The 25,746-nt window shown below is 38.1% G+C and overlaps 2 protein-coding genes across 2 annotated transcripts in view; both read left to right on the forward strand.

The window, feature by feature from the left end:
• LOC108576629 (protein yellow-like) overlaps nt 1–2,353 on the forward strand; it is a 31,497-nt gene extending 29,144 nt beyond the window's left edge. Inside the window, exons 7-8 of the mRNA XM_017939652.1 lie at nt 1,406–1,698; nt 2,179–2,353. Coding sequence (XP_017795141.1) covers nt 1,406–1,698; nt 2,179–2,353 — 468 coding nt within the window. The remainder of the gene's footprint in view (nt 1–1,405; nt 1,699–2,178) is intronic.
• A 5,020-nt stretch (nt 2,354–7,373) lies between these two features.
• Nucleotides 7,374–24,431, forward strand: LOC108576630. The gene is made up of 16 exons (XM_017939654.1): nt 7,374–7,589; nt 8,756–8,896; nt 8,974–9,172; nt 10,564–10,769; nt 11,139–11,317; nt 13,652–14,115; nt 14,301–14,544; nt 16,000–16,179; nt 18,147–18,208; nt 19,881–19,955; nt 21,669–21,898; nt 22,667–22,827; nt 22,915–23,130; nt 23,402–23,673; nt 23,964–24,096; nt 24,189–24,431. The coding sequence occupies exons 4-16, from the start codon at nt 10,571–10,573 to the stop codon at nt 24,429–24,431; spliced, it is 2,658 nt and encodes an 885-aa protein (XP_017795143.1). The 5' UTR covers nt 7,374–7,589; nt 8,756–8,896; nt 8,974–9,172; nt 10,564–10,570.
• The last annotated feature ends 1,315 nt before the right edge of the window (nt 24,432–25,746 follow it).

Below are 25,746 nucleotides of genomic sequence, written 5' to 3' on the forward strand. Positions count from 1 at the left end.
CGAGACAGGAAGATGTTGAACGGTGTGTTAGGTATATACGAGCTGAAACGAGTTGTAAAATTTATCGGTGGTGAATTTCACCGGCTATGAATACTTAAACGGACAGCTCAGATCGCGTAATGCTCGTTGGCGATTATACTTTTTAAATCCGGAGTAGATTGTTGGGTAGGAAACCGCGTGGAATTTCACGGCGTGATGACCGTAGCATGTGGCTGGGAATATTGTAGGAAGTAGATAGAACCGCTTAGGTGTAAGGAGATCTCAGAAATCCGAATAAATGCGGTAGATGAAGAAAGAAATTGACGGATGATGTCAAAAAATTTGATCGAGGAGAAACGGAATAAAAAAGAGAAAAGATTTTTGTGCCGGGTCGATACTGGTGTTCGCGAACAGATCGAGAACCGTGTTCGAGACATTTTCGTGTGCATTAAACTCATTGTTCGCAAGCTGCTCGCAGACTGTTCGCGAACAGTTCTGGACAGTGTGAATTTGGAATTACACATCGATGAAATGATTCTCTTTCGTATTAACCCTTTCGTTTACGGTCATCTCTGCCGAAAAAGAGAATTACGTAGTAGAAAGGTGTATTTTAGAGAACCTCAGGTTTGCACCAAACTATTGAAACACCCTGTATGTAGATATTCGTTCGTCTTTTTTATAACTACTTAATAAATCATTTCTGGACACGAGTTTATATGAACTTTTCTTATCTATTTTACTTCTTGAATACCTTGCCTCAATTTTGCACCAAACTATTGAAACACCCTGTATGTAGATATTCGTTCGTCTTTTTTATAACTACTTAATAAATCATTTCTGGACACGAGTTTATATGAACTTTTCTTATCTATTTTACTTCTTGAATACCTTGCCTCAATTTTGCACCAAACTATTGAAACACCCTGTATGTAGATATTCGTTCGTCTTTTTTATAACTACTTAATAAATCATTTCTGGACACGAGTTTATATGAACTTTTCTTATCTATTTTACTTCTTGAATACCTTGCCTCAATTTTGCACCAAACTATTGAAACACCCTGTATGCAGATATTCGTTCAAATCATTTCTGGACATGAGTTTATATGAACTTTTCTCATCTATTCTACTTCTTGAATACCTTGCCTCAATTTTGCACCAAACTATTGAAACGCCCTGTATCTAAATAGATACTCATCACATGTCCACCTGAAAATTAATCCTCCTTTCAACATGAACTGAACACGATTATTAATATTGTGAATACTTCTCGATACCGACGTATAGTAGAAATATTGACAATATTATTAATTACCCTATTACTCAGATTGCTTTTTAACGTACAGGTACAGTCGTCTGTAGCATCGAAAGAGTTAAAACTCGATAAAAGAAACTGTTCGATCCAGTGAAATTCTCTTTATTCACAGATTGGTAACGACATGTTCGAATTACTAGACGGTGTGGTTGGTCTAGCATTTTCTGCTCGTCTTGGAACGGTCTACTATCAGCCTCTAGCGACAGATCGTCTGTTCAGCATACCGACAACGGCTCTTCAAGCTGGTCCTCCGGCCTTCGGTGAACAGTTACCTGTAACATTGGTCGGCAAAAAGTCCAGTCAAGGTCTCGCGTTGGCCGTTGACCCTCGCGACGATACGATTCTCTTTGCACCTTTCACAGAAACCATCATTGCTGCCTGGCAGCCTCAAACCAATAAACAAAGGTATCTATCGATATTTTGTGGTAATTTTCATCACGAGTGTACTCGACTAACCTTGAATAAGAAGATGAGGCAAGAATACAGCGAATCGTTCGTTTCTATTTATTCTACCAGTCTCTTCTCTTTGTTTTTTTAACAGACGTCGCTTCCTTTAGAGATAATTGCTTGTCGTTCTACGGATTGAAAAATTCGAGGAACGAGTATTAATGCTTGAAATTAAATGAAATCACTGCGCGTGCTTTGGTACGGTGTGTAATTAAATTGGAACTGTTTACCCTGCAATGTTTGACTCGAACACGAACACTAGACACATTCTGGTGGAAGTCTTAGTGCCCTTGTCTAAAAGAACGCGGAGACATTTTTGCCCTCGCTTGATTATTTCTACAGGGTGTTGTTAGAAATAATCCAGCAATCTAACTTAGAGCTGTCTAAGTTATCCAAGTTATCATTTCCAAAATTATCGCACCTGTTACTCTCCTTCAGGATCGTCGCCTTCAGTCCGGAGAAGCTCCAGTTCACCGCTGAAATCCGATGGGCGGAACACGACAACGGCAACATCTGGATAATGTCCAGCAGGTTCCAGAAATTCTTCAGGCGGCAGGTGAACATACGCGACATCAACATCCGTGTGATGAGGTTGAGGCCAATCTTCTTCTGAAGTAAACGATTCTCAACACCCTCCCTTAACCCTACTTTCCCATCCTACTCTTACTACAACACGATAGGCTTCCGAAGTGTCCAAGTAGACCAACTATGCATCGTTCAAAATAAGAGTAACCTCGCTCTCGGATCGAGTCTCGTCCGTTCTGCGCATAGATGGAGAGCGTAGCAGAGGGTAAGACGGAGAAAAACGTAGGCGGTCTGGACGTTCTAGCCTTGCCTTAGGCACGTCCCCTGCGCGAAGCGAGGTTACTCTTATTTTGAACGATGTATATTAATTGTACGGTTCAGCGTGTAATCTGACAGAAAGCTTCCTGAAAACTTTGCCAAGATTAACCCTTTCGCTGCGGCAGATTTCAGCGAAAATTTCATTCAGAACGAAATCTCTCGTTTTCCCCGTATTTTGGCGTTTCGAAATTTATTTTAGTAAATTAAGATAGAAGCGAAGCGGCAGATTTCGGCGAAAATTTCGTTCTCTACGAAATCTCTGGTTTTCCCCGCACTTTGGCATTTATTTCATTAAATTAAGATGGAAGCGAAGAAAGGATTAAATTAAGGATTAATCCTTTTAAGAACACTTTTGTTTCCCTTGTATATTTGTCAGAAAGTACTCTGACTCGGAGTAGGGTGGGCGTGAAATTAATCGAACGTGTCTACGTTTTTACAATAGTATATGCCACATAAGAATTATATCCGCGTTATCTGAGCGTCGTTCGCAAAAAGTGTGCTTCGAGATGTCCTGCCGATCCCTGTCCACCCCTACGCGAACAGGCCCAGGGAAAGACCCAAAGGGGCGTGTCGCCCCCACCAAGCGCGCTGGGCCTGGCTTCAAGTCTTCGGAATGGATTCTTTCACATATTGAATAATCTAATTTTTACGTAGATATAAGCATAAATCGGAGAATTTTCTTTACAAAATTTGATCGACATTATCGCACGAACTCCGCTTAATTGAAATTCAAATTTCTACGGGATATTTGCTATTTGAAAATGCGAATGCTACATCTCGGACAACTGTAATTGTTCATATTATACGCTGACTATTTTACTAGAACGACCATAATCGTTCATAGTAGCGAAAGGCTTATATTAAGCTGGAAGCGCGGCGAAAAATCGTTAAAAAGAAATCTCGTAGGCGCGAACAGCAGTGAAAGGGTTAAATCAAAGTGGAAGTACAGTAGTGCACGCATAAGCGTCCGCATTTTTGCACACTTAAGCGTGCGTCGCTATCCCCACCAATTCTTGGAAATGGGACTTCCGAGTGGAGTTCGAACGTGCCGAGTGAAACAAAGTACAGTAGTGCACGCATAAGCGTCCGCATTTTTGCACACTTGAGCGTACGTCGCTATCCCCAGCAATCCTTGGAAATGGGACTTCGGAGTGGAGTTCGACTCCTGAATGTGAACAACTGACACTCGATATATCGGTATCCCACTCACACACATCTCCTCTCTTCTCTTTAGTTAACCTTTTAGATACGGTACGCCACTGTAGTGGTTTCCGCGGATAGCACCAATTTGGACGGTACGACTCTATAGTGACTTTCGTGGATATCATGATTTTGGACGGTATTATACGTTTTCTGCTTTATTTCGCATTTGTCTCGCGAAATATCGCGAATTCCTGGCAATATCGAAGCTGTCGTTGAAGAGTACACGTGTCAGAGAATCGTCATGAACGGTTTTTGTGCCATCCGCGGCCAGGCCCGCGGTTCCAGGGGTACACACTTGCGGACGAGCGCGCCGTACCTATAAGGTTAAATTCGCAGAAGACACCGCCCCACTTAAGCGTCCGCATCCGGTCCCGACTGCGGACGCTTACGTGTGCGCTACTGTAGTTACCTAAGAAGAATGGAGAACTTGCTCTTATCGAGAATAAACAAAAATGTTCACTGTTTTGACACTTTCTTGGTAAGTACAGAAAGTGGAAAGGGAATATTGTTTCTTTTCCTTTAGAAAACCTGTAGATAGGACAAGAGTTGATACAACGATAAGATGTTAAACGATTGAATCATTTATTACAGTAGAAACTGATCTATTTATTCGTTGGCAAATAGCTCTTGTACGTGTACCATGATTTATACTTGTTTTTACTGTAGATGACACCATGATTGAATATACGTGTAGACGAAACCTTAGCAAACAAGTTTTATTTCTCCAAAAGAGTTGGAATATTTCTGAAATTCTTGCCGCTCCTTTCACGCTCCACATCCAATGTCACTATTCTAAAAATACCCGAGCATCGTAAATTGCGGATTATCGAAGAATTTCGAAAGTTACGTTGACAAATTCGTTGAAACTCTATCAGAGATACAAGGATGTTCGTTGCGAATGTGTAATTTTCTTTTTTGCCCATCTTGTAATTGATATTCAAGATTCAATATTCAATGATTTTGCAATTTCAACGCGGAAAATCATCGGCTAAACGGAAGTTCCCGCTGTCGCATTCGTTCTTTAAATCGAACCTGCGCGTGTTGGTATTTTTGCATAACTGCAATTGATGCAATCGTCGATTAAATCGTTTCGATACTTTATCCACGTGTGAAAATTGTTCTCTATTGTTCTCTGATGATGTCGACTCCATCTACATTTTTTATAACTTTCCTCTCACATTTCAGATAAATAATTGTGCGTTTATGATGCCTTAGGACTTATAGAATTATTAATCTCGCTACAATTTTGGGTGCCCGGACTGCTACAAATTTGCCACTTTTTCAACATCCTCCTTTGTTCGTATCGTGCTATTGGAGCCTCTTGGTGCACTTCTATGTCAATTCAAGCGTTCATTCGATCCTCTGCACTCTTCCGCGTTAATTCAGTGAAACGAAATTTTAAAATGGCGCGGCTAAAAAAGAAAGTTTGCGACCGTTGTGGAATATTTGAATTTGCCACGCGCGTTGTGTACTAAAATTCGCCGTAGCCAAAGGGGTTAAGGGAACACCCCCTGCATATTTTTTACATTGCGTCGTAAATAAAAATCACATACATAACAGTTTACGTATCAGCCAATAGCAAATAACAATCAGTAAATGAAATTTAAGAAAAAGGAAATTGTCAGAATTTTTGAAATTTTGTCGGAACGCTTTCTCTAAGTTCACGGAGCACCGGTTAAGAACCACTGACGTAGCGCACAGTTCAGTGACACTTGAAAAAATTTAACGCGACGCATTCGTTAAGACGTAATCGTAAGAGTAAACGAGGAAGCGTATTCTAACGTGACCTGTAAATTATTCTTCGAACGTAGTACCGCACGGTGAGTCATTGCGTTATAATAAAGTAGTACTACGTTCTTGCGTGAAATTTCATTCTGTTGATCCTTTCTGAGAGAAGCGAGTCGGTTACTCTGATCTTAGTTTTAAAAGAGCGTGTTGGGTCATTTCGTAAGTTTGGGTTGAAAGTGAAAAATGTTTTACGGAAATGTTGAGGAAGTACTATAGCGTAATGATTTCACCAAACAGGAGGAAAAAATAGAAAAAAGTTGTGGAATAAGAAAACGTTTAGTTTCTTTTCTATCAGATTTTGAAATTTTCTTGGTAATTATTCATCTGAATGGTAAAAATTGTGGAGTTAGAAGGCGCTTACGTTTACTTTCTATCAAATTTTAAAATTTTCTTGGAAAATATTGAGAAAAATTATGGAATAAGAAGGCGTTTTCGTTTCTTTTTTATGAAATTTAAAATTTTCTTGGAAAATATTGAGAAAAATTATGGAATAAGAAGGCGTTTTTGTTTCCTTTCTACCAAATTTAAAATTTGCTGGGAATATTGATCTAAATAATAAAAAATTGTGGAGTTAGAAGGCGCTTACGTTCTTTTTTATGAAATTTAAAATTTTCTTGGAAAATATTGAGAAAAATTATGGAATAAGAAGGCGTTTTCGTTTCTTTTTTATGAAATTTGAAATTTTCTTGGAAAATATTGAGAAAAATTATGGAATAAGAAGGCGTTTTCGTTTCTTCTTTATGAAATTTGAAATTTTCTTGGAAAATATTGATCTAGATAATAAAAAATTGTGGATTAAGAAGGCGTTTATGTTTACTTTCTACCAAATTTAAAATTTGCTGGGAATATCGATCTAAAAAATAAAAAATTGTGGAATAAGAAGGCGCTTAGGTTTACTTTCTACCAGATTTAAAATTTTCTTGGAAAATATTGAGAAAAATTACAGAATAAGAAGACCTTTACGTTTTTTTAAATCAAATTTAAGGTTTCATTGAAAATAACAAGTTCGCGCCAAAAGTGACAGATACTTTAACAAAAATCCAAGGAAATACTATAGCGACGACATAATGCCCTAAAAAAAAGAGAAAAATAGAAAAAAAATTCAGAAACAAAGAGGCCCTTACATTCTTTCCTACCAAACTTAAAATTCCATCGAAAATATCGATCCAAATAAAAAAAAACTCATACTCCAAGAAGGCTTACATTCTCCCCATCAAATTCAAAGTGAAACAATAAAAATCAACACAAACTCGTAGAACACCCAGCGCATACCCAATCACCCAAGAATTCTCCCCAAAAAAGTGAAGCACCACGCAATCTTATTTCTCAACTAATTCTCAGTCTCACCTCGCAGCTTACTTACTCAATACACCAAACATCCTCACGAAGAAACGCACAACTGACCAATCACCAAAACTTTCATCCAAAACAGGTTCCTCAACATTTCCAACTTTTCTACTCGCTTCCTCCGTCCGTTCACCCTTGAACAAGGATTTCCCTGATCGAGCCAAAGATAAAACGGCAATAGAGAGATTCGTCAACGTTTCACCTGGGGTTTTCCCATCCTCGATGGCCCCCTTCGTTCGCCGTTCGATCCCGGTGTGTTTAGGCGTCTCTGAATTATCTGTAAGCGGCAGTGAGTTTCTTCGAACCGAGAAAACCTGCTCCGCGACCGTGACCAGAGAAGACCAACACACTACGTAAAGAACTTGCCCTACTCGATCTCTGAACGGAGATACTTTATTGACGACGGGATCGTTGGCTCCACGAGCATCTGTCTGCCTCAGTCGGTGGTGAAACGTGGAGACGAGTGCAACTCTGTGCGTCTCATCGTCGTCTGTGAAGAATTGAGTTGTTGGTACTTTTTTGTGAGATTTTTGGTTGCAATTTTTTGTCGGACGTTGGATTCGTGGTAATTTTGGTTTAACGTGCTAAGTGGGGAAGATGAGTTGAGGTTTCTTTGGCTAGGTAATAGATCGGAGGCTGTAGTTTGTGCAGCGAGAGTTGAAGTTGAGGTGATTTGTTGGAAGTTTGTACTCAGTTTTATACGTGAATTAAGCAGTTGTTCAGCTTTCAGTTTTGCTTGTTAAATGTAAGATAGATCGTATGGAAATTTGCAAGGACTGAAATTGAGGTGATTGGTTATAATTTTTACTTATTTTTAGTTGTAAATTGGGGTTTGTGTTGAATCTCTCCCTAATTTATAATTAAAAATAAGGAAAAATTATGTCTCTGTTTGTGTTCAGTTTTCCGTGTTAAATGTAAAATACATCTTAACACGTTGACCTCGTAGCTGGCAGTTTGCTGGTAGAAGTGACATCCTATTCGGAGACGCCCGGGCCACGAGATAATTCGAAAGCATTTTCTTGCAAAAAAACAATTAAAATTAAAGTCATAATATAAAAATTACTGTGTTTGTTTCATTCTATACGATAAATTGAAAAGAAAATGTTGGCGTCTAGAACAGATTTCTTCAAAGCAGTCTTGGCAGTCAACGTGTTAAGCAAGTTTGCAGGAACCAAAATTGAGGCGATAGGTTGGAATTTTGACACAGATTTAATTATAAGTTGGAGAGAGATTTCATTTCTGTTTGTGTTCAGTTCTCTGTGTTAAATGCAAAAGAGTTCGTATGCAAATTTGCAAGAACCAAGATTGAAGTGATTGGTTACAATTTTCACTCACTTTCAATTACGAAATAGAGAGAATGAAACATAAGACAAATTATAATTTGAGGCGATTGGTTGGAATTTTTACTCAGTTTTAATTACAAGTTGGGGAGATTTCATTTCTGATTGAATTCATTTTTCTATATTAAATATCAAATATTTCGTAATTTGCAAGAACCAAAATTCAAGTGATTAACTATAATTTATACTCAGTGTTAATTATAAATTAGGGAGAGATTCAATTTCTGTTCGTGCTCATTTTTCTGTACTGAATACAACATACGTCATAATTTGCAAGAGGCTAAGAGATCACTTACAATTTAACATCTAGAGAGACTAAATTTTCCATTCGCACTCGTTCCCCGGTATTAAACACCAAACGCGTCAAAATTTACAAAAACCAAAATGAAAACTGTCATTCACAATTTTTACTCAGTCCTAATTCTAAACTACACACAGATCCATTCGACTCACGAACCCATTTAACAAATTAATCAACGAACCTTCCACTGCAGAATCTCTAAAACTTACGATTCATTTCGACGGTGCATTCATTCGCGTAAATATCCACGAGAGATTGTGAATGAATTCCGTTGAATCGCTCGAGGGTTATCGAAGCGCCACACTTAGCCGCCAGATGATTATCGAATAATCGAGTAAGAGCCGTACCTAATTTCTAAATTTCCACTCTTCGCCACTTTTCATCGATGTTTTTGTCTGGTTTCGGTGAAAGTTTCGCGGAAAGAAAGAGCCAGGTGACACCGAAAAGAGATCACGTTCACGAGAGAACGAGCAACGAGGACTTCTGCGAGTTCTGCTGGACAATCTGACGCAGCGGAAGTGAGGGAGCAGGTACAGGCGTCACGGTCACGTTTGGGAACCGGAAGTTAGCTACCCTGAGCGTCGTTTCGCCGGGTTTCGCGATCGCTGCGGTGAGTTTCGAAATCTGGGCCGGCTTTTTAGCAATTGGAACGCGGCAATTAATACTCGGTTCTTTTCTTCGAAGGAAAAGAGTGTTCTTGCGATTAGGCGGTTCTTGGGACACTGTGAAGTTTGAGAAAAAGATTTGGACGTGAAGTGATTGGAAGAGAATTGTGACTTGTTTCCTTGGGATATTGAAGTTTCGTTCTTTGGAATATGAGATTTATGGTTTCGAGATGGGGAAATTGAGTAATTGAAGAAAATAGTAAATTATTTCTTTGGGATATTATTCTTTCGTACTTTGGAAATTGAGATTTGCGAAATTTAGATTTGTCGATCCAAGTTTTGGAAATTGAGATCTGCGAAATTTAGAGTTGTCGATCCAACATTTGGAAATTAGGTAATTAAAGAAAAATAGTAACTTATTTCTTTCGAATATTATCGTTTCATATTTCGGAAATTAAGATTTATCGTTTGCAGATTTGGAAATTGAGATTTGCGAAATTTAGATTTATCGATCCAACATTTGGAAATTGAGATTTGCGAAATTTAGATTTATCGATCCAACATTTGGAAATTGAGATTTGCGAAATTTAGATTTATCGATCCAACATTTGGAAATTGAGATTTGCGAAATTTAGAGTTGTCGATCCAACATTTGGAAATTAGGTAATTAAAGCAATATAGTAACTTATTTCCTTCTAATATTATCGTTTCAACATTTTTTCATTGATACTTGAATTGGAACATTTTTATTACACGACGTTTCAGTCACCGCGAATCTCGAAAAAAGAAACGAAGCGATTAAAAATATCGTTTCATATTTTCTATTTTCATTGGAAAATACCGTCCGTATATCTCAATTTCATGTTACACAAATTTCCAATTAGAGACGATACTCAAGTCAGCAAAACTTGATAAAACCATCGACAAACGAAGTAATTAAACAAATATCGTTTCACATTTTACCATTCACTGTGCACACACGAACGATTCAATGTATGCAGCAACCATTACATAATTCCCCAACGCGATGAACGACGAGAAAACTTGTATCTCGTACCAGAGTGTTTATTAATCGACAAATATCTCAGAACTCGGTATTTCCAAAATTTGTCTCTTCCAATCATCGCTAAAAAAGAAAAACACTTTCAGCAAAGATAATTGCAAATTTATTCAAACTTCAAGATCCTACATGCCTGAAAAATAAAATCATCTGGAGAATATGAAAAACAACTTAGAAGCGCCACGTAATTCTCGTATCACTGAAAAATAACCAATCAATTACGAAGCGTCGTTGAAAGATCAATCTTCTCGATAGACAGGCGTAAAATTGCCAGCAGATAGATTAGAGGCAGAAAATAAAGAAATACAATCTAACAAATGATTATTTTCCATTCAGTTCGAAGATGAAGCGATTCAACGTGACAGTACTGCTGTTAATCGCAATTTCCCATTCGAGAGCTACCGAAAAACTGAAAAGCATATTCTCCTGGAAAGCGTTGGAGTTCAATTTTCCGAGCGAACACGCGAGATTGACGGCGATTAAAAATGGAGACTTCATACCTGGTAACTCGTTACCCATAGACATGGACGTTTATCAAACAGGTAGATAAAAGAAATGTATTGTACGTGCTTTACTGTTTTCCCTTCGGGATTACAAAGTTCCGTTTCTCTCTACATCGACCGTATACTATAAATTAGCTTATCCTCTTCTCATCTTATCTTTATCATATTCATATTCTAACTCCTGTCTATACACTTTATTTATTATTTATCGTCTATACTTTGTTGCACTACCCTTATGCTCTCCATCTCACCGACTAATCTTCTTCCTTTGGCTCTGTTTCCACCTGCTTCCTCTGCTCCCTTAAAAGAAACGTATTGTTGTTTAGCGTAAAAGAATTTGGGATATTTCTGAGAATTTTCGAGGAATTTTTGCGAATGGAAAATGACGATTCTCGTTACTTTTTCAAGAGACAACGTCGACGGTGTTCATTTCCATCCCGAGGTTCCAAGATGGCGTGCCCGTGACCGTGGGTTACGTAACCGAGCAAGTGTCGGAGGACGGAAACCCCATAATCGCGCCGTATCCAAGCTGGAGGTACAATAAGATCAACAACTGCGATACGCTGACCAGTGTTTTCAGAGTTGAGGTATTATTTTTTAAGCAAAATTCAAATGTGTGTTTTTTTATTTACAACAGCTTGTTGGTTTGTGTCACAGATTTTGGATATTATAGTTATGTCACTGACAATAATTAATTCTAATTCCAATTTTCGATTTAATTTGTAAAACTGAAGATTGGCAAATTTCATTGATTTATAATATATTAGCGATTTCTACTTGATATAGTATTGACACAGTAAATAACTTAGATGCATAGGTAGGAAAAGAAATCATGCGTCCAGGGGTTAAATCGAGACGAAGAAAAATCTTCGAACAATGGAAAATCTATTTTATAGATTTATAAAGAAAAATAAAATTTAATTCGAATTTTCCATTTAATTTATAAAACTGAAGATTGCCAAATTTAGTCGATCCATGATACATTAACGTTTCTTACTTAATACAGTACTAAAGCAGGAAAAGAAATCATACGTGAAGGGGTTAAATAGAAACGAAGAAAAATCTTCGAACAATGGAAATATTGGAAGATCTATTTTATAGATTTATAGAGAAAAATGAAATTTAATTCGAATTTTCCATTTAATTTATAAAACTGAAGATTGCCAAATTTAGTCGATCCATGATACATTAACGTTTCTTACTTAATCCATCACTAAAGCAGGAAAAGAAATCATACGTGAAGGGGTTAAATATTGGACGATTGCAAAAATTCGTGCCTGATATTCAGGGGTTGCGGGAACTTATCACGCTTCGACACAGATGTTTATTTTAACGTCATGTTACATTCCTATCGAAAGATACACCGCTTGTGTTTCATTTTTAGATAATTGTTCGTTTCATTTCATTTTATTTTCGAATGAAATCATCCAATAGAAACGAAGAAAAATCTTCGAACGACGGAAACCCCATCTGGAAAATCTATTTCCTCGGTTACTTAGAAATACCTTTATCTTAAACTTTAACTATTACCTTTATCTGTCACTGTGACTCGACAATGATAAATCGTTCAAAGAACAATGATCAATTTGAATCGTTCAACAATGATTTATTTGAACCGCGACATCCACTACAGAACTATTGTTTCCTTCATGGGCATTTCCAATTGCTAATCACCAGCGAATTATACACAAGGAAATTCCCACTATTACTCATGCATCTGGGTTCAAACGTAAACATCGTACGATATCTTATCAGCAGTTGCACCAATTTCCCCCGATAACTTCATTTTCTTTCGGCTCAATGCAAATGAACTCGCGTCACGTATTTTCCTACTACGTTTGTCATTTCTATTGACGTATGCACGTACATTCTCGTTCAGAAGTATCGAGCAGAAGCAAACTTAAATAATCGTTGGGAAATTAAATAAAATTTGAAAAATTATTCTGTCTGGAATCTGTTGATATATCGTAACAAGTGCGTGTTACATAGTTTTATGCAAAGTGACTAACTTCGCTAAATAAAATTTATTAAATTCTTTCTATTTATGAAAAATTTTGATGGAAGCATTTTTTTTTTTATTTTACTTTATCGGCAATCAGAATAAATTCCAATTCTCCTTACCCATGAATTAGGTTTGCTGGCCATTGACGTAGCGTTTGATACTAAAATTGGAAGAATATCAGAAAATGGAGTTGATCAGTTTTCTAAGTTTTCCATATTAATTCTCCATGTTATAACGCGTTCTTCTGCTCGGCCTTCGACAATGATATGTAGCTGTCTGACTGGCGTACGAGCAAGGTTTTGAGGAGCGGGTTAGAGCGAGGATGTTTGACTTGACGCGCCTGGTTCGGGACAGCTGAGATCCGTCCGCCAAGTTTTGAGGAAGAAAACTTGACTTGCGGGGTCAGGATGGCTATTTGGATGGGCCAGATTTGTCGTAGTCAGAGGTAGTGTCTTCGTTGTTTGGGTCAGGATAGCTATGATCCGTCTGCCAAGGGTAGTCGAGTAAAAGGACTGCTTTTGCCAAAAAACTCGCTCTGTTACACCTAAGTTCGCATCCTCGTCCGCCCAATCAACGGCGAGGCAAGAGTTTTACGACTCTTCATACCTGCCTCGCCGCGCGTACATCGTCGAGTCGCACGGAAAAGTACATTTATCGGTTATTTTACAAACTAGGTGCGCTGCAATATTAACTTTGGCGAAGAAACGTAATTTAAATCGTACACAACGGGTGTCCCAATACTTACGAACAGCAGTGTACATTATCAACGCGGAACAACAACACACTCGCGTATCTTTGCCGTATAATTCGCGAAACCTTCGACCTTAACTCCGCGAATTGAAAAGGAAACTAAATTACTTTAAGTGAAAAGATATGTTTCACAAGCCGCTTGAATTATGTCAATATATTCTCCATTTAGGTAGACGAATGTGGCCGACTATGGGTGCTCGACACAGGAATGATCGGCTCTAAACGAGTCTGTCACCCGCAAATCCACATATTTTCTCTAGAGCACAACACACTGATCACCCGGTATCAATTTCCGACGGATCAGTACAAAACTGATTCTCTGTTCGTCACCGTGGTGTTAGATATTCGAGACGGGGTCGACAAATGCAGGAATACGTTCGCCTACATCGCCGACGTCTCAGGATTCGCTTTACTGGTCTACGATTTCGCAAATTCCCGATCGTGGAAGATCGTAAACAACCTGTTCTATCCTTATCCACAATACGGCACGTTTCACATTAAAAATGACACGTTTGACCTTATGGACGGAATCGTGGGACTTGCCTTGGGACCAATTGTAAATGGGGACAGGATTCTGTATTTCCATTCTTTGGCGAGCATAATCGAAGGATATGTGCCTGTCTCTGTAATCAGGTGAGAGTTGTAGTGTTGCTAATGATAGTGTTACGCGATTGTTAAGAATCGTTTGTTATTCGCAGAAGTGTTATTTATACGGAGTTAGGTGAAATATGTATATGTATAGTTAGAGTTGTAGAGTTGTAGAGGTGTAGAATATAGTTGTTTCGTATTGGAATTTTTTTTCTTTCATTTTCTTTTAGGGATTATGAATTGTTCACGAAGAATTCTGAGTCCTCGCCTAGGTCGTTCGTTCCTTTTGAGGAGGAAAGGAACTCGCAGTCTGTTGCCGAGGCTATGGATCGGAACGGAGTACTTTTTTTCGGTTTGTTATCCAATTTAGCGATCGGGTGCTGGAACAGCAAGCATTATCCTGAGTTTGGAGGGAGGAATCTGCTGACACTCGTCGTTGATCCGGAAACATTGCAGTTTCCGTCGGGAATGAAGGTAGAAACGAAAGATGCTTTACTTTGCCTCTGGCTACAACATTTTGGCGACTCTATCTAAGATTGTCTCTATTTGAAATTGACTGTCTCTGTCAGTCTTTGATTCTTGCAACACTTCGACTCTATCTGCAACACTTCGACTCTATTTACAACACTTCGACTCCATCTGTAACACTTTGACTGTATCTGCAACACTTTGATTCTAGCTAAAACATTTCGACTCTATTTACAACACTTCGATTCTATTTACAACACTTCAACTCTATTTACAACACTTTGACAACTCTATCTAACACTGCCTCTATTTACAACTGGATCTATCTGTCACTCTTTGACTCTTACAACACTTCAACTCTATTTACAACACTTCAACTCTATCTACAACACTTTGGCAGCTCTATCTAACACTGCCTCTATCTACAACTGGCTCTATCTGTCATTCTTTGACTCTTACAACACTTCAACTCTATTTACAACACTTCAACTCTATCTACAATACTTTGACAGCTCTATCTAACATTGCCTCCATCTACAACTGCCTCTATCTGTCACACTTCGATTCTTACAACACTTCAACTCTATTTACAACACTTTGACAACTCTATCTAACATTTCCTCTATCTACAACTGCCTCTATCTGTCACACTTCGATTCTTACAACACTTCAACTCTATTTACAACACTTCAACTATATCTAACACTGCCTCTATCCACAACTGGCTCTATCTGTCACTCTTTGACTCTTGCAACACTTCAACTCTATTTACAACACTTCAACTCTATCTACAACACTTTCACAGCTCTATCTAATATTGCCTCTATCTACAGCTGCCTCTATCTGTCACACTTCGATTCTTACAACACTTCAACTCTATTTACAACACTTTGACAACTCTATCTAACATTTCCTCTATCTACAACTGCCTCTATCTGTCACACTTCGATTCTTACAACACTTCAACTCTATTTACAACACTTTGACAACTCTATCTAACATTTCCTCTATCTACAACTGCCTCTATCTGTCACACTTCGATTCTTACAACACTTCGATTCTATTTACAACACTTCAACTCTATTTACAACACTTTGACAACTCCATCTAACACTGCCTCTATCTACAACTGGCTCTATCTGTCACTCTTTGACTCTTACAACACTTCAACTCTATTTACAACACTTCAACTCTATCTACAACACTTTAACAGCTCTATCTAATATTGCCTCTATCTACAGCTGCCTCTATCTGTCACTCTCCGACTCTTACAACACTCCGACTCTATCAACAACACTAAATCTCTCCGCAAGGAAACCTTTTTCTTCGTCCTCGTCCTCTCTCCTTCTACACGCATATTATTTCCGGGTTTTCTATTAAATACGATATAAACGCATCGTGCGTCATCCAGGATTTTCACAAAGAACCTGACTTGTGTCTCTATCGATCAATTCATTTCAGATAACAACATCGAAGAATGGATTGCAGGAGCTCTGGGTCCTCTCGAATTCATTCCAGAAGTACATGACCAATTCTATGCGTACCAACGAAACGAACTTCCGAATTCAAGCAGGTTTCATCGACCAATTGGTCCACGGAACGATATGCGACGCGACCGCTTATCAAGGAGATTCGAATCAGGCAAAATGAGAATCGTGGCATCACGAGCAGTCCATCAATTATAATCACCAGAAGATTGGATCGTCGAGATGGCACTCGATATTCACCATCAAACCAGTCTTAGCGAACAATCGTTTCACTTCCTTCTATTCTCACAACTATTTCCAAAATTATTACCACCACTCTAGTTATCTAAGGAATTCGCCTGCAATTCGTTCCACGCATACTTGGTCCAGAAACGACAGATTTCGTTATTAATCAACATTGTTCGCTTCTCGCAAGACGAAACAGCAAAATGAAATTTGCCAACTTTGATGAAATATTTTCATTCAAAGTGCGTTTTCATTTTTGCTCGTGATGCTGAACATATTCTTCTCTTACTTTTCACAGCTATATTTTAAGGTAGCATAACATCTACAAAACGCCGCGTAATACAGTTCTTTCTTCTCTGTTCGACTGTTATTTATTACTTCGTGCGTGCAAGCATCGATTCTTCGGTCTTATTTATTTGTAAGTTTCTGCTTTACTTTTCGCGGTGGAACTTGGTCGGTTCTCGAAGAACGTAATTAGCCGTTTCGTGGCTAATTATTCGCAGACTTCGATTTTGCTCGCAGATGTAGCGCGAAATTGTCTCACCTGAAATGTAAAACGAGCGGAATAATTTGAGGAAATTGCAAACAAAAGACGGAGGTTACCTTAGGAGACGCATATCTTAGGTAAATACAAGTCTCGCTTAATAGTATACTTTCGAGCGCAAATCGTTCGTTATCTTTCGAAAGCATTTCAATAATTTTCATGTTCGTTTTTATGCGGTAATATGAAAATGACGTAACGATGTGAGAAAACATCGTGCGGCCTCTCTTAACAAATGTACACGAAATAAAAGAGGAATTTTATTAAGAAAAACCCGAGGTCCTTCGTTTTCATTCTTGCCCCAGTTTGAACATTTTTATCTCGTTAATTTATTGCAACAAACACGAAGCTCCAATTGCGTACCTTGTGTACAATACGGGGTGAGTCACGAGAAGCAGAGCGCCTGAATAACTTTGTTGGATTTAAAGATATGAAATATGGGTAATATTTAAAGATATGAAAAATTCAACGTGTAAGGTTCATCTGCTAAACGTTCAAAATCCATTTTTCTGGGTTGACTTCTCCATTTGAAGGTCGTATTGCGTCGCACGATTGAACTACCTAACTAACTATCTATCTAACTATAAAGAAAAAACGTCAGTGACCTTGAAAATACCGAAGAAAATGGCATGAAAATGGATGATACAGCGGATTCCGGTTAACACGTTAAGCGCGGCGTCAGTCCGTGGTGACTGACAGTGAACTTTCCGTTTAGGCGGCGTCGGTCCGTGGGGTCTGACAGTGAACTTTTGGAACCGTGGGACCGGCAGTATCATGTTTAAGAAGTAAATGTTATGCACTTCTCCTTCTTTTTTTTTTTGCAATTTATGAACACTTCTTCTATCAATCCGGATTGGTATTTCTTCGTCTGAATGCCGTGTGCGCGCATTTGTTATCTTCTGTTTATACTCGATAACCGAACAGCTCGCGAAATGATCGCCGCAGTGTGCCGCCTGAACGGGAAGCAGAGCGAATCCGGCTCCGCGCTCAACGTGTTAATTGGGACGTCGCACAATGGTCCAAATGGTTGACTTAGCTGGCGAAAACTCGGTTTGAGAAATTTCATCCAAGCGAAAAAATTTTTATCACACGATGTAAGGTAAAGGTACCAGTAGTTGACCAGTTAAGAGAAATCCTCCACGCGAACCATAGTAACCACTTGCTCTGTCATTAAACAGCGAGAGTCGATGCCTGAAGATACTCTAGAGCCTTCTAGATTATGTAACAGGACCAATTTTTAAAAAAGTTACGTTATAAAAATTTTAAAAACATATTTAAAAATTCAGTAACTGCTTCAGAAGTTGACCACTCTTAAAAATGAAAACACTAGTAATTGACCCTCTGTTCGTTAGTAGTTGACCACTTATACTCTTCAGTTACGAAGAGTTCACAACGTATGGATTTGTTTCCCTGAACCGTACAGCTGTTCTTAACAGAAACGTTAAGGAAATAGCAATATAGAGGCATATTGCTCACCTTAATGAATTTAGACGTCTGTTGTTACTACGCATACTGTTTGACCAACAGGGGTTTATGGCACGGATTCCAAGCGACGTTACTTTTGAGAAGTTTTTCCACAAGTTTTTCGATAACAATAGCCTATTCAAGCCAGAGGGCAAATCCGGCTTATTGCCTGATGGCCGCGGAAATTCTCCACTTCTGCGGGCCACATGGTAAGCCGGTACTTGCCTCTGCGCGCTCAGTAACGGTAGACATGCCACAAACCCGTAAAGTCGACGTTTCGGCAAGATCGCCACGCGGGACTGACACCCCTGTTTGGGACCGTCTCTCCCTCTCTGCCGCCGCCCTACTCTGCGGACCACGGGGGACTGCACGAGGGCCTGGGAGAGCGGCTCTAGGGGGTGAAAGGCCCACGATTTGTCAACTAGGTAAACTCCCCATTTTGGCGAAAAGGGATATATACAGACACTGCACGACATACGGGCAGATTCTAATATACTTAGAAACAGTCGACACCACTTTGAGCGCTCTAACACGCGATACTCGACATCTTGACAACACCAGTACGGTCCAGTCCGCAATAATCGACATCACTAATAAAGCGCGATCATCATAGCGACAATAAGTAGTTGGCACATACACGTGCAATAATTACCAACGCCAACCCGACCTTCCAACCAACAAGAAGCGCGGGAAGCTGCGTTAACACATACTTCACGTCACACTCTTTGAAATTTAACCGATACATGTCTTGGCATGTCAGGTGCATTCTTTTCAAAAGAGTGTCACTTATAAAAACCTTATTTCTTACGTTTCTCTAAAAACTGGTCAACTACTGGTACATGGTCACCTACTGATACCTTTACCTTAGGTAAATATGCGAGGAACGATGCACTGACTTTCTTCTTACCATTCGTTCACCCATGATGTGCTGTGCTTTGCAAAGTTTAGTCATTTTTGTGGTACCCGCCAGGCGTACCTTGAAATCTCCTGAAACACTTTTTATGCTGTACAGAAGGTGCGTCCTTTTTCTTTCACTATGAAAGTCTTTCTGGTAAGTACTCTACCGGCCGAAAATTTGGAATCGCTAATGTGTGTAGGCGCTGCTAATTTTTTATAGATTTGAAGTTCATCTGAATTGTACATTTATCGATTGATTCGAACGATAAAGAATTCTCAAAGTCGCTGACTGCTTTCTGCAAATTTTTGTGGAAATTGCAATGCTCGGTGATTCCACACTTTCGTTTGTTGCCAGAGCATTTTTTGACTTGGTCGTCATCGCGATCGAAGACGTCGCGATAAAGGATGCTCCAGCAGCAAATGGCCCAAACTGTCCCAATTGATCCACTGTGTTGCGATGGCGATGTGCATCCTTCGAATTATTCGAATTCTGACGTACCCATGTTTCGTATCTTTAAATCCAACAAAGATATTCAGGTGTTCTGCTTCTCGTGCCTCGCCCTGTATATACAGTTCTTATTTGGAGTGCCTTTTGTTAACATGACATAAATCCTATTCAAAATTGCGATTAATAAATGCATATGTTTCATATATATACTTCTGCTTCTGCAGGTGGCAGACACAGTTGTTCGGATACCGACGTGTGGCACAGGTGTGCGTTAAAAAAGAAGTTTCAGAAATTCATTTATATCGTCCATTTTATTTCTCGGGAATTTCGCTCGTGCCGGGATCAGGTCTCAAGAGTGAGTACAATTTTTTGTTAATTCTTGAATTCGTTAGGTGGAGACATTTGCGTAAAAAAATTATCGAACCTCTTACGAAAATATTAAACTGTAGTCTTCTTCCAGAAATGTATCTCTCGCGAAAATATTTAAAAAAATATTGAACCTCTTGCAGAAATATGGAAGAAGGAGTCTTCTTATCAAAATGTACCTCTCATGAAAATATTAAATTTTCTGCATAGATGTGAAAGTGTAGTCTCCTTACAAAAATGCTCCTCTTACAATTGTATTAAATCTCTTGGAAAGATATGAAGAAAGTAGTGTCCTTAGAGGAATATACCTTTTACAAAAATATTAAATTTCTTGCAAAGATGTGAAAATGTAGTCTTCTTACAAAAATGTACCTCTTACAGATGTATTAAGTCTTTTACAAAAATATCAAAATGTAGTTTCCTTAGAATTATATAAAAGAAAATATTGAATCTCTTGCTAAAATATGGAGAAAGAAGCCTTCTTATCAAAATGTACCTCTCATGTAAATATTAAATTTCCTGCATAGATGTGAAAGTGTAGACTCCTTACAAAAATGCTCCTCTTACAATTGTATTAAATCTCTTGGAAATATATGAAGAAAGTAGTGTCCTTAGAGGAATATACCTTTTACAAAAATAGTAAATTTCTTGCAAAGATGTGAAAATGTAGTCTCCTTACAGAAATGCACCTCTTAGAATTATATTAAAGAAAATATTGAACCTCTTGCTAAAATATGAAAACAGTAGTCTTCCCCCAAAAATGTACCTTTCACAAAAATATGAAAAAGATATTAAACCTCTTGGAAAAGTATGAAAAAGTAGTCTCCTTGCAAAAATGCACCTCTCACAATTATATTAAAGAAAATATTGAACCTCTTGCAAAAATATGGAAAAAGGAGTCTCCTTGCAAAAATGCACCTCTCACAATTATATTAAAGAAAATATTGAACCTCTTGCAAAAATATGAAAAAGGTAGCCTTCTTCCAAAAATGTACCTCTTACAGAAATCTAAAAAATAAAATATTAAACCTCTTGCAAAAATATCAAAAAGGTAGTGTCCTTCCAAAAATCTACCTCTCACAGAAACATAAAAAGGTAGTTTTCCACAAAAATGTCGCTCTCACGAAGATACTAAGAAAAGTATGAAACCTCCTACAGAAATAATAGAAAGAAAGAAAAAATTCTCTTACAAAATTACATCAAGGAAATATGAAAAAGTAGTCCTCTCTTATCTCACCGAAGAATTTCCTTATAGCGCGTCTATGGTTCCAAAGGAACTGTGTCGATCGTGACGTCCGAAGAAGTTTCCTGATTTTTATCTTGTTATCGCATTATCATTAACCACATACCTACCCGACACATTTAACAACCTACAAATATCTCTGTACGGAAAAAAAAATGCACAATTGTCACATATACGACTTTCCTCGTAGACACTTTTGTCTTATCTCTCGAAAAGCACAGAAGGTCATAGTTGCTTATATTTAGTGCCTGGGCACCGGTCACAATTGAACATTCACCCGTAGGTACGTATCTCTCTGTCAGAAATTCGTCGTTCACGTATTGCACTTCATTTTCGAAGCAATTGTCTCCTCGTTTATTGCAACAATAAGAAAGATACAATATATCAGGTGTTCGCGTACGTGTACGTTTACCTGTCCTCTTTTTTCATCTGTTTGACGGGTTAAATATCTCTTTTTAGAATCATGTTGACCTGGTGCACGTTGTTACTGTGCCTCAGCGTAGCTTCCCAAGACGTTACTGCAGGCAGAACTCGTTTCAGAAATGTGAGAAGAGGATTGAAAGTGATTCACGAATGGAATTATATAGATTATGAGTTTGCTAGTGAGCAACAAAGGGCAGACGCGATTCAAACTGGCGAATACGTTCCTACGAGCTGTTCTCCCATTGATGTGGATACTTGGAACCAAGGTAGAACATCGAAATTTACTCGTCGATTTGAGCATTCGACAGTTAGATTTCTTTTGAATATTAGTTGCGATTTTTAAGTTTTGAGATTTTGAGATTTTGAGAGCTTTAGGTCTTTAAATTCTTTAGATCTTTAGATCTTTAGATTTTGAGATCTTTAGATCTGTAGTTTTGAGATTTTGAGATCTTTAGGTCTGTATATTCTTTAGATCCTTAGATCTTTAGATCTTTAGATCTTTAGATTTTGAGATCTTTAGACCTTTGGATCTTTAGATTTTTAGATTTTGAAATTTTGAGATTTTGAGATCTATAGATTTTGAGATCTTTAGATCTTTAGATCTTTATATTCTTTAGGTCTTTAGACCTTTAGATCTATAGATTTTGAGATCTTTAGATCTTTGGATCTTTAGATCTTTAGATTTTGAAATTTTGAGATTTTGAGATCTATAGATTTTGAGATCTTTAGATCTTTAGATCTTTATATTCTTTAGGTCTTTAGACCTTTAGATCTATAGATTTTGAGATCTTTAGATCTTTGGATCTTTAGATCTTTAGATTTTGAAATTTTGAGATTTTGAGATCTATAGATTTTGAGATCTTTAGATCTTTAGATCTTTATATTCTTTAGGTCTTTAGACCTTTAGATCTATAGATTTTGAGATCTTTAGATCTTTATATTCTTTAGGTCTTTAGATCTTTAGATTTCACAATTTCTAGATCTTTAGATGTTTAGATTTGTAGATTTTTATATTTCCCGATTTTTCTTTACAGAAACATTCGTCACTGTAATAAGAAGCGCAGGTGTACCATCCAGCTTGAACACTATATCTACTGAAAGTGGCGCCGGTGGTCCTCTACTGAAGCCTTATCCCGATTGGAGTTGGACAAACACCAGCAATTGCGACGGTATCACCAGTGTCTACAGAGTCGCGGTATTTTATTTTTTATTCTCCTGAAAATTACACCTACTAAAAAATCTCATCTTCTTTAATAAAAATTTTCGAATATGTGTTATTTAGATCGACGAATGTGACAGATTATGGGTAATAGATAATGGTGTGGTCGGTGAAACACGAACATGTCCTGCTCAGCTTCTTGCTTTCGATCTGAACACCTCAGAATTATTGATAAGAGAAAAGATACCGAATAATATTGCGATAAATTCCACTTCTGGACAGGGATTATTGATCACGCCGATTGTTCAGACTTTCGGACCTAACTGTAGACATACTACCGTAAGTATACTTACCTGTCAAGGTAAAAGAAAATTTTAACACGTTCGTTATCGTGATTCCGTTGAAATATCGTCCGATTGCAAAATGATTCAATCGAAAATCTGAAAATTTTGAAATAAAAAATTTTTTAATCTAAAGATCTAAAAATCTAAAGAATATAAAGACCTAAAGATCTAAAGATCGAATCTAATATTCGAAAGAAATCTAAGCATCGAATATTTTTCATGTATACGTAGCGCTTGACAGTGAATTTGATTTTGGTTTGCAACAGGTATACATAGCAGACGTAGAAGGTTACGCTTTGCTCGTGTACGATGGTCAATCTTGGCAACGTTTGACGTCCAGTTCTCTCGACTACGATCCAAATGCTACGATGTACACAATCGAGGGACAAAGTTTCTCGTTGCAGGATGGTCCTGTGGGTATGGCCTTGTCTAAATCGTCAGGCAATCTTTACTTCAGTCCTATGTCTTCTTACAATTTGGATTTCGTTAACACTCGGGAAATTGCTATGAGTCAAGGCGGCAATGTGATGTTTGCGAGGTGAGTTTGAGAAGAAGTAAAATATAAGGTGAAATTACGAGAAGAAATAAAGTATAAGACGAAATAGTGGGGAAAAATAAAGTGTGAGATTAAATAATCAGAAGAAATAAAATATGGGAGGAAATAAAGTGGAAAATTAAACAATGAGAAGAAATAATGTATGAAATTAAATAACGAGAAGAAATAAAGTATGAAACGAACTCACGAGAAGAAATAAAATATAAGCCGAAATTACGCAAAGGAAAGATCCATCGAAGCTACAAAATATCTTCTGAATTATTTGATTTCAGTTACAACGACGTGTTAACCACTCAAGCCAGCGCTAAAGCTATGTCCAGAAACGGCGCTCTCTTCTACGGCCTGGTGAACGATACCTCGATCGGTTGCTGGAACGAAAACAAGCCACTAACTAGAGAAAACCTTGTCAGTAATCACTCGCACAATTTTTCCACTTTTCCGTTATATCTCTTTCTCAAAAATAAACTCTTCTTTTTCTCGAACTTTTCTTACCACAGGATGTGGTCGCCAGAAATCCCACGACTCTTCAGTTCACCAGTGGAATGAAGATTAAAGAAGGCGTATACGGCGAGAAGCTGTACTTGTTCACTAACAGATACCAGAAGTTAGCAACGGGAACCTTGAATGTTACCGAAGTGAACTTCCGAATTTTGGTAGGAAATGTGGATGGATTACTGGAGAATACTCGTTGTCAACCGCCTGGACACTTTTCCTTTTGGAAATATATTCTAAAACTCTGATTTATGTGACATAAATGTTACCATTTAGTATCGTAGAGTACGAATAATTCAAACTTATTTCATGTTACGGAAACAGGGAATAAGATAATTTCAAGTTGAACATTCTATAACTCTGTTTTCGAAAAGTTATGCTTATAAATGATCAGTGAAAAGTAACTTTGGAAATATTCATTTTTTCACCCAAAAATCTCCAATTCCGTTATCCTATTTTCGAAGAATTATGCTTATAGATCATCAGTGAAAAGTGACTCTGAAGATATTAATACTTCGAACCATATTCAGTAGAAATTTTTGCTTTACCTCGATGAGTACTCTATGCTCCCGAGAAACCCCAACTTTTTTTCTCACGCTGTAAGTAGAGTAATTAGAGCGATCGAAAGATCATTTCCTTCGCCATTCACAATAAGCAATAAACACTCGCGCACATCTGTAAACTTCACCTTTCACCGCCATCTTCCACTTCCGAGCTCTAGCAAAACCACTTCGAACCAACGAAAATCTAAATTAATACCTCGAAAAATCACATAAATAATTCACATAAATCTTCAATCTACCAAGAATAGATCGTCTCGACAAAATCGTACGATATTAAAACCCATTACATCCGACGCCATAATAAAAACTACAAATCATCGACGCTCCATTTTTTCCACTTCACCCAACGATACATCGATTCACCTTTTAATTTAAACGCTCGCGTAACACCATCGAACGAGAAACTCTTCTTCGACGAGTTCGAGAACCTATAGAGGGGTTATTTGTAGGGATGGAGAAATATGTTGAGAATGTACAATGACGTTTTGTTTGCGCGGAGCCTTTGTTCCCGTGTGAGTTGAGGTTGCAAATTGACCGAGGTGTGGGACAGTAGCAGGAAAAGAACTTTTATATCGTTGAACGGTGATTTTTAAGTAGCACGATACTTTTATTGCACTGTTCATCTTTGAAACTTGAATGCACACATTGTTGCAGTCTCTATTCTCGAATGCAACACCGACGGAAGCACTATTTCGTGTGCAAAACATTGTTGCACGCGTTACTTTTGAATGCAACATTGCTCGAAGCGTTATATTTGAACGCAAACATTGTTGGAATCTCTATTTCAGATTGCAACATTATTAGAAGCGTTATTTCGAACGCAAACATTATTACAAGCACCACGCTTGAATGTAACATCGTTGCAGCGTCATTCTCGCTTGTGACATCGTTCACTCGTATTATTTTCGAAAAAGCACATTGTTGCAAAACGCGCGTCGCGTTTGCAACTTTGTTGCCGCGAACCACTCTCGAAAATTGCACATTGTTGCGCGACGCGCCA

Source organism: Habropoda laboriosa, unplaced genomic scaffold, assembly GCF_001263275.1.
Source record: "Habropoda laboriosa isolate 0110345459 unplaced genomic scaffold, ASM126327v1 scaffold462, whole genome shotgun sequence".
Lineage (NCBI taxonomy): Eukaryota > Metazoa > Arthropoda > Insecta > Hymenoptera > Apidae > Habropoda > Habropoda laboriosa.